A 9,606-nucleotide genomic window follows, 5' to 3' on the forward strand; every position below is an offset into this window, starting at 1 on the left:
ACGTGGAGATCACCAATTTGGCTACACATGCTTTGCTAGTAAACTTCAGAGATCTGTCTGTCTCTGCAGCCCTGGAGTACACACAATGCATCCAGTTTATACACAGGTCCTCATACTTATAAAACAGGCACTTTACCCACTGAGCCAGCTCTGCAGTCCTATCATTAGATGTCTGGTTATTATATACATACACATATATTTATCTTTAAATTATATTACCACTGTAAGTTCAAGAACCAGAAATTCATAAAACTGTGTTATATTATACATTTTGAATATTTTGTTCTGAACTATGCTAAAAGAAAATCTATAGCAGAAGCCAGTCTATGCCTTTTTATTGTATGATTAGAGACCCTAAGCCTTCCTGTGCCTTTCCTTCTTTGTGTCTTTCCCTGAGCAGAGATTGAAAGTATATAGATCCATAGAGCGCTGCTATGTGTGTCTCAAAGTACAACATTTTCTATAAGTTGCATTTGGTAGCAAAAGTAATTTGAATGAAAATAAATGTAGAAAACACTGATTTTTAAATTTCTAAAGACAGCTAAAATAAGTCTTATTACAACATATAGCTTTACATCTTATTTGGGATGAAGGGAGTATTTGGGATATGCCTCAAGATAAATGGATGACAACTAAGTGACTTATCTTAGGGTCATGCTTGCAAAATTTTCCTAGTCTGACTTTCTGCTTCCTGGTTCTATATTTCTGACTTTTGTAAGGAATCATTAGCATAGCTTTATAAACTGGATCTAATACAGTGTGTTCTCCCCATTATTTTATGTGTGTGTGTGTGTGTGTGTGTGTGTTACATATACATACATATATATGTATGTATATATATATTTGTGTGTGTGTGTGTGTGTGTGTGTGTGTGTTTGTATGTGTGGATAGCAAGGCCAAGTGTGTCTTACTGCTCACATTTTAATGAATTCAGTTTATCATATTAGTAGCATATGACTTTCTACCCTCAAGGTTACTTCATAATTAAATATAAGAAATCAGCACTTCGGAAATTTGATTCTGCTTGCTATTGCTTCCTTTGTGTCCTAAAATCATACCAACTATGGTCTGAAAAATGTCTAACAAGAACCAAGCCGTGATAGTAACAATAGAACCTCAAGCAATGGTTGTATGTTTTAATGTCAGCTCCTTCAAAAACAAGTCATTTTCTGTGTGTATGTTTATGTCACAGGGCTCTTTCCTGCAGAGAGCTACTTCTGAAAAAGTAAAGGTTTGGGGGGAAATAAACATCTGAGGAAATGCTTTATAGCAACAGCTAAAATACATGTATTATTAAAATTTATCTCATATCCTGCACTAAACAATATACCTGCATTATCTGATTTAATTTTTATGCTCATACTATGAATCATAGCTATAGTATAAAAGTATTCATTTAATAGTTAAATATTTTTAATAATTTATGAGAAAATAATAATATTCTTCACATAACAATTAAATGTAAGGAAACAAATCAATGCTATATTCATGCAACTGCTCAGCTTGAGACAGTGACTTAAAAATTGGTAGTTTCAATTCTAAGAATCTTTGTTATCTTCTAACTTTAGTACAAAAAAATATAGGTTTTGGGTTTCCACCATCTTCCACAGTCAGCATTCCATAGGACATTCAGTCTTTTGGGTGTTAGCGAATCTGGAAGATAGTAAATACGGAGATTTTTTTCAAAAATAATTCAGATATATCAAGAGTTAACACATGCAAGATCCTAGAAGGTACAAAGTCAACTATAGGATTTGAAAAAATAAGGTTGTTCTTGTTTGTTAACCTGAAAGTTGAGTTTTTGAAGATATTAAGCTTTTTCCACACTATGGTCCTAGCCACACTCTCTTAGTACTAAGAAAACCTGCTAACACTTTATGTGTCATTGAGTAAAATTATTAACAACTATATTGACACAAGCATAAAATATAACTCATAGAAAAATAGAGCCAATCATTGATTATATCTCATTAAATTTAACAGCTCTACCCTCAGCTATCCAAACTTTATAAACTAAGATTAAATATATATTGGCAGAAATAAAATGTAATAGTTCATTTAGGCATTTAGTGTTGGAAAAACTATTAACCAGGAAGTGAGATACATTTGAGACGTAAACAAATGGAATGATTAACAATAATATAAAATATATCTGCAGTGGCTTCACAGCATATATTCCTTCCATTGTAGATGTTAATGACCTTGTACTTAACAAAAAATACTCAGAGTTTATTAGGCTGAAGCTGTTGGCTTTTAAGCTTTTTGGTGTAATTAAGTTTCTTTAATTTTATTTTATTTTTAATTCATTTTTTACACTCCATATTCCATTCCCCNCCCCCCATCCACTCTCCAACTGCTCCAAATCCCACACCTCCTCCCCACCCCATCTCCATGTGGATGCCCCCACCCCGACTCCACCTGACCTCTAAAGTCCCTGGGTCCTCCAGTCTCTTGAGGGTTAGGTGCTTCATCTCTGAATGAACACAAACCTGGAAGTTCTCTACTGTATGTGTGTTAGGAGCCTCATATAAGGTGGTATATGTTGTCTGTTTGGAGGTCCAGTGTTTGAAAGATCTCAAGGGTCCAGATTAATCAAAACCGCTGGTCCTCCTTCAGAATTGCCCTTCTCCTCAACAACAGGGGTCAACTGCTTCTATCCATTGGTTGAGTGCAAATATCTGCATCTGACTCTTTTTCAGCTGCTTGTTGGGTCCCTCAGCGGACAGTCATGATAGATTCTCTTTTGTGAGCTTTCCATAGTCTCAGTAATAGTGTCAGGCCCTGGGACATCCCCTTTAGCTGCATCCCACTTTGGGCCTGTCACTGGACCTTCTTTCCCCGGGCTCCTCTCAATTTCCATCCCTGTAATTCTTTCATACAGAAACAATTATGGGTCAGAGGTATGACTTTAGGATGGCAACCCCACAAATGTCCTGTCTTCCCACTGGAGGTGGACTCCACAAGTTCCCTCTCCTCACTATTGGGCACCTCATTAAAGGTCTCTCCCTATGAGTCCTGGGAGTCTCTCACCTCCCAGGTCTCTGGTGCGTTCTGGGGGGTCCTCCCAACCTCCTACTTCCTGAGGCTGCCTGTTTCCATTCTTTATGCTGGCCCCCAGGGCTTATGTCCCTTTCTCACCCAATATCAAATCAGGTTCCCCTCTAACCCCCACTGCCCTGCCTCACCATCCACATTCCCTCTCAAGTCCCTCCCTCCCTGCCTCCCCACTTGTGATTGCTTTCTTCTCTCTCATTTGACAAAATACAACACCTCTTCATGTTAAAAATATTGGAGTGATCAGGAATTCAAGACCCATACCGAAACATAATAAAGGCAATTTACTGCAAACCAATAGCCAATATCAAATTAAATGGAGACATACTTAAAACAATCCCACTGAAATCAGAGACAAGACAAGGATGCCCACTCTCCCCATATCTATTCAATATAGTACTCAAAGTGTTAGCTAGAACAATAGGATAACAAAAAGAGATCAAGGGGATACACATTGGTAAAGAAGAAATAAAGGTATTACTATTCGCAGATGATATGATAGTATACATAAGCAACCCCAAAAATTCTACCAGAGAACTCCAGCTGATAAAAAAACTTCAGCAAAGTGGCTGGATATAAAATTAACTCAAATAAATCAGTAGCCTTCCTTTATACAAAGGATAAACAAGGCTGAGAAAGAAATTAGGGAAAAAAATTCCCTTCACAATAGCCACAAATAGAATCTATTTTTTTAAAAGAATTATAAATCTTCAAAGCATATAGAAACATTACCTGACATGGTCTTATCCCTCGTTTATATTTCATAACCATCACCTCAGACTTATTTTCATAAAATCAACTGATGCGCTGCAAGTCGTGGCTCCATCGCCACCCGTGTGCAACTTTCCAGATTAATGAATGTGATGTCAAAGCAAACAGAGGTGGCCTGGGGGTCATGAGCTAGTGAAACTAAACCACTCATAGTCTCCAGTTTACTTAAGTACATTGCCCTGTTCTCCTCAGACTCCCTGTTCTTCGGGACTCCTTGCGAGTTTCTGGTTTGGGTTTCCTTTTCCACACTTCTCAGAGGATGACTAACTTCAAACCACACATGCGGTTAACTATGAACAGGAAACCCAGGCATGGTAGCTTGTGCTGGTGTGTCTCTGATGTCTTCCCTAACTCCACCAGCTCAATTAAGCAAAAAAAAAAAAAAAAAAAAAAAAAAAAAACCGAAAGACTTTGCTTTTGCGCGGCATGCTCTCCTTTTTCTGCACATGAACAAAGGAATCTTCCTTCACTAATTCTGAAAGTAACTTGTCACAGCGGGGTCCGAGGGCCTAGTCACATAACTGTCTTAGTGCGCTGCCCGCTGTGTTCAATATTGAGTGGAAATGGAAGCCAGTCCCGGGCTCCAGCTTATTTCACAATTCTTCTGTTATTTAAATGATTTTAGTCAGTTTGGGGGAAGCCAGACCTTTATAAATTAACAGCAGGGAAATACCAAAGGTGTCAGATTGCATATTTATCATCTTTTTCGTGTAATACTTAAATATGTATTAAGAAGTGACTGACATAAATTAGGCGGTTTTCAGAAGCCACAGGCCGTGGCTTGTAGAGGACCCCCTTCTGCTTGACATTTCATCCTTGTCAAAGATCAAATTATTTTAATTTAGGCTGCAAATTATAAGGAATGAAGACTTCTTTGTGGGAATTCCCTGTGGTAATCTGACTTTTGTTGTTACTGCTGCTTGTCAGTGTGCAAAAGATATAATATGCATGCAAATAAGGTTAAAAAATATGTACTATCTAATTATCCAGCCAGTGCGTTCCACTTGAAGACAGTGGGAGGCCTGACACACAGTATGTGTTTGATTCATTGAGGCCTGCAGGGTATTTACACAAGATTACTTTTAATTATGAAATTAATATCTGTTTATCTAGAATATATAGCAGTGAGTGAGTATACACAGGAGCAGAATTCTTTAGTAAAAAGAAATGATCTTAATTTAATATGTAAAAAGGAAGAAAAACGCACTTGTTTCAGGAAAAAAAAAAAATGAATCACATCACCCAGAAATAGGGGTTCTCAACAGCAAAACGGATCGAATGAAAACTTAGCTCATTTTGGAGAACTGTTTCTTCCACAGTGATGCGGACTAAGATGTGTGGCTTTGTAACACTGCGCCGACACTTCCCTGACCCTGAGGCAGCTCTAGCTTCATAAACATGAGGCACACGTGGAAACACACAGGATTCCACTTGTTCTGTTGTGGTTTCTATGGGGCATTGCCTCCTCAAAGACTGAAAGTCAGGGTTTTCATGAGGATTTTGGTTAGTGTTTAAGTTAGCGATGACCTTATTATTGTAGGACATGGTGGGTGGTGGTGGTAGCAACCCTTGAAAGAAACACTGCTACTTTTAAAATGCTTGTCCGTAAAATAGCACTTTAAAAGTATTTCAATTTGTTATGTATTTTTTTCTTAGCTTATAATAGAGTATGGAAGAATAATATTTGAGATAGTAATAATGACTGTAATTTTGGAAAATATAAAGCAGAATAAAAAAATAAACAAGTTATCACTTCACAAAAAAAAAGAAAAGGAAGAGAGAGAGAGAGAGAGAGAGAGAGAGAGAGAGAGAGAGAGAGAATAAGGGTTGGAGACATGGCTCAGTGGTTAAAAGCCTTTTCTGCTCTCTCAGAAAACCCGGGTTAGATTTCCAGTGCCCATGCATGTTAGTCAAGTCACGGTCACCCGTAATTTGCCCACAATGAGTCTGATGCCCTCTCCTGGACTTCAGAGGCACCTGTATACACACACACACATACACACACACAGAGACACACACTTGCACGGGTACACACACACACTCACATGCACATACCAGCCCTACAGAATAATCTCCTAATCCTCCGCACAAATCCACTCCACACAAATCCATCAATAATAAGGAAAAGAAAGTTTAAAAGTGTAAAAAAACTTACCCATCTGGCTGTATAAAATGGCAGCTGGTTAACCACATTTGTAACAAGGTGACTTGTTACATGGAAAAAAACCAATCTGTCAAGTTCTATCATCCAGCAAGTGAGTAACACTGGCTGGAGAATCCTTGAACTGCTTCTGCCGACATCTCTCTCACTCCATTCTGTCTGTCTTCCACATTCATCTCGACAGCCATGCCTCTCATTACTTTTGATGTGCTTAGAATGTGAAGTCATACTCACTCCGAAGTAACTGGGATCTCTGAGATCAACATTTGGGACTGAGTTCACTTTTCCTTTATAAACGCCTATCAATATATTCAATATATTTCATTTCTTGCCAAAAAAAAAAGAAAGAAAGAAAGAAAGAAAGAAAGAAAGAAAGAAAGAGGAAATGAAAAAGAAAGAGAAAAGAAAAAAGGAAGGAAGGAGTATAGGAAAGACAGACAGCAGACAGACTGGCAGAAAGAAAGAAAGAAAAAAAGAAAGAAAGAAAGAAAGAAAGAAAGAAAGAAAGAAAGAAAGAAAGAAAGAGAAAAAAGAAAGAAAGAAAGAGAGAGAGAAGGAGAGAGAGGGGGAGAGAGAGGGGGGGGGAGAGAGGGAGGGAGGGAGAGAGGGAGGGAGAGGGAGAGGGAGAGGGAGAGGGAGAGGGAGAGGGAGAGGGAGGAGAGGGAGAGGGAGAGGGAGAGAGAAGGGGGAAGAGACCAGAGACCAAGCCAGATACAGGAGGATCATGAATTCAAATCTGTCATTAAAAAGAAGTATTGATAATAACAATTTCTTCATTCCTAAATTAGACCTTCTTCATCTGCAATTTGCATATTGGAGTTACAGAAATCACAAACATGTCTCTCTCCCAAATCTTTCCTATAGAGTAAAATACATTGGTGATGTGGTATGACTGTTTTTAATATTTATAAATGGCAAATTTTTAATGTTACTGCATTTTTGTTCTTTGTATTGGCATGAGTTTAAAATAACTTTTTTTTAAAGAGAAGAAATAAAAAATCAAGGAGACATGAAACACCTCTTCTCTCTCCCTCCCTTCCTCCCTCCCTCCTTCACTCCTTCCCTCCCTCTCTCCCTCCCTTCCTTTCTCTATTTCTCTCTCTCCAGTGTGATGGAGTACAAATAGATTTGATAAACATCTCTCTGGAAGGAATTGCAATTTTGAATATACCAAGCATGCATGGAGGATCTAATCTTTGGGGAGAGTCTAAAAAGAAAAGAAGCCATCGACGAATAGAGAAAAAAGGCTCTGACAAAAGACCCACTCTCACAGATGCAAAAGAGCTGAAGTTTGCAAGTCAAGGTAAGACTTCCCAAAATTATACATTAAATTGTTTATAACTCTTGTTCCAATGGCTACCTGGAAAAAAGAAAGTATTTCAGATGCCTATATATGTGATTAAATTTTAGAGGACTCTAAAATTATATACAGATAGATTTTACTTCTTTTCTAGTCTTTCGATGGTGATAGCTTTTCTTCCACAGAAAGCAAAATGTACAGTATGTGTGCAGTAAGAATCAAATAGAAAATACTATATTCTAAGCTGTTTTGGAATTGACCCATCTTAAGTAGTTGTACCAAACGCGCAGTTCTTTTGAAAAAGACTTAACTCTTGTTTCTTCAGGCAAGATATGATAGTCAAATCATCTTGTATTAAGTTACTATGGTTCCGTATACTTTTTTTTTTTTAATTTTTCAAGACAGGGATTCTCTGTATAGCCCTGGCTGTCCTGGAACTCACTTTGTAGACCAGGCTGGCCTCGAACTCAGAAATCTGCCTGCCTCTGCCTCCCAAGTGCTGGGATTAAAGGCGTGCGCCACCATGCCCGGCTCAATATACTTTTATCTGCTTCTATTTTTCTAGAAAGTTAAAGACACTATTAAGGCCCTGATAAACAAGGAGCAAGGGATAACAAACAAGATCCACAGCTATAGGAATATATTTTTGACACCATTATAATATAGTTATATTGTAGAATGAGAAATAATTATTGAGAGATATTATAATCAAAGACACCAAAGTGAAGATAATCTCCATAGTTTGTTTATAAACACACACACACACACACACACACACACACATATATATATATATATATATATATATATATATATATATATATGATCTTTACTCTTTTTAATTTTAAAAATATATCTAATATTATTAATAGCACTAAGAAAGAAGAAAGCCTGTTGATATAGGCATGAGCATTCCTCCCTGAAATTCTGTAACTCTGATAGCTAAGTCAGCAGCTACCAGAATTTGAAGCCAACTGTGGGTAAATAGAGGGTTATATAGAGTCAGACACTATCAAATAAATAAAGAGAATAATTTAAATTTTATTATCTCTGCGGCCAAAGCAAAATATGAGGAGGTTATTCTATAACAGAATGAGGCCTCAATATCACTAGGTAATGAGACATGAAAAGGGTGGTGCACTTGATATTCTATGTACCTGGCTCAAATTTAAGCTGGGGGCAATAACTTCTGTTAGGTGAAATTTAGTATCCCAAAGTGGCAAACATTGAAGGAGAGTGTGTCAGGTTTCTGTTCTAATGTATGTATATTTACATTAGACTATATATTCACAAATATTTTATATATTGAAATATATGGCATATTCTTCTCATCTCTCTACTCCTAATAATCACCCAAGTAAGTTACACTCGCCACTGAGCTCTCCAAGCCTCTATGGCTCATGAATGCTCTTCCCAGGCAGATGTGTGAAAATATAGAATTAGCAGACATGTGTCATTTGCTTGGCTTCATAACTGCCCACTACACACTTTTACTTTAAGGCTATGTACTAGAAATAACGCTACAAGGATACCAGCCTCAGCTATTTTCACAGACCTGTTGTCAAGGGAAGAGTCTCCCATTCCTACTTCTCCCTCTCCACTGCGAAGCTGTCAGGGCCAGTTTCTCACACATAAAGAGAAAGGAGAGAATGCAAATATGTGGGGACTGTGGCTCAGAAACACTTTATCATACGGCATTTGTCGAACGCTGTTATCTGACCAGTAAGAGGAGCATGTTTGAGACTCATCAGGCTCAAGTGTCTGCTTCCTTCGGAAACTTGCTGTGCTTACATTCCTGACCTAGTTGTATTTCCAGATAAATTTTTGCAATATTTTATTTGAATATTTTAAAACCAATTATTATTGTCTCGTTTATTTTAATTTTAGAAAGTAAAAAATGATCAATTTGGTGTATTTCGAAACACAGTCACCAAATATTTCTCAAAATACTCATGTTTGGGTTTAAATGTTATACTTAATGTGTAAAAATGAATTTAATAGTAAAATTAGCCATATGTGCCCCTTTCTCAAATATTTTAGTACTTTATTTTTTTTAATTTCTTGATACAGAAACAGGTGTGATATTGTGTCATTACAGACATTGTTTTGTGTTCTTAAAATATGTTATTATAAACTCTTTCAGAATTTATTATTTTATTTTCATCATTTTCCACATCTCTGAGTCTACTCTCCATTTCATATACATGAACATTGCTTTCTCATTATTTTAAAACCGTGTTTTATAAAGTCCTGTTAGTGGTGCCTATATTCTTTTAGGTATGTGGCAATCCACTGGAGTATGTTAGAAATATCAGGCTCG

General features: G+C 37.1%; 1 protein-coding gene across 6 annotated transcripts in view; it reads left to right on the forward strand.

The window, feature by feature from the left end:
* The window catches only part of Dgkb (diacylglycerol kinase beta), a 667,872-nt gene that overhangs the window by 510,386 nt on the left and 147,880 nt on the right, over positions 1–9,606 (forward strand). For all 6 annotated transcript variants that reach the window (XM_021201522.2, XM_029540832.1, XM_029540833.1 and 3 more), the window contains one exon: positions 7,094–7,289. In XM_021201522.2, coding sequence (XP_021057181.1) covers positions 7,094–7,289 — 196 coding nt within the window. The remainder of the gene's footprint in view (positions 1–7,093; positions 7,290–9,606) is intronic.

Source organism: Mus pahari, chromosome 7, assembly GCF_900095145.1.
Source record: "Mus pahari chromosome 7, PAHARI_EIJ_v1.1, whole genome shotgun sequence".
Lineage (NCBI taxonomy): Eukaryota > Metazoa > Chordata > Mammalia > Rodentia > Muridae > Mus > Mus pahari.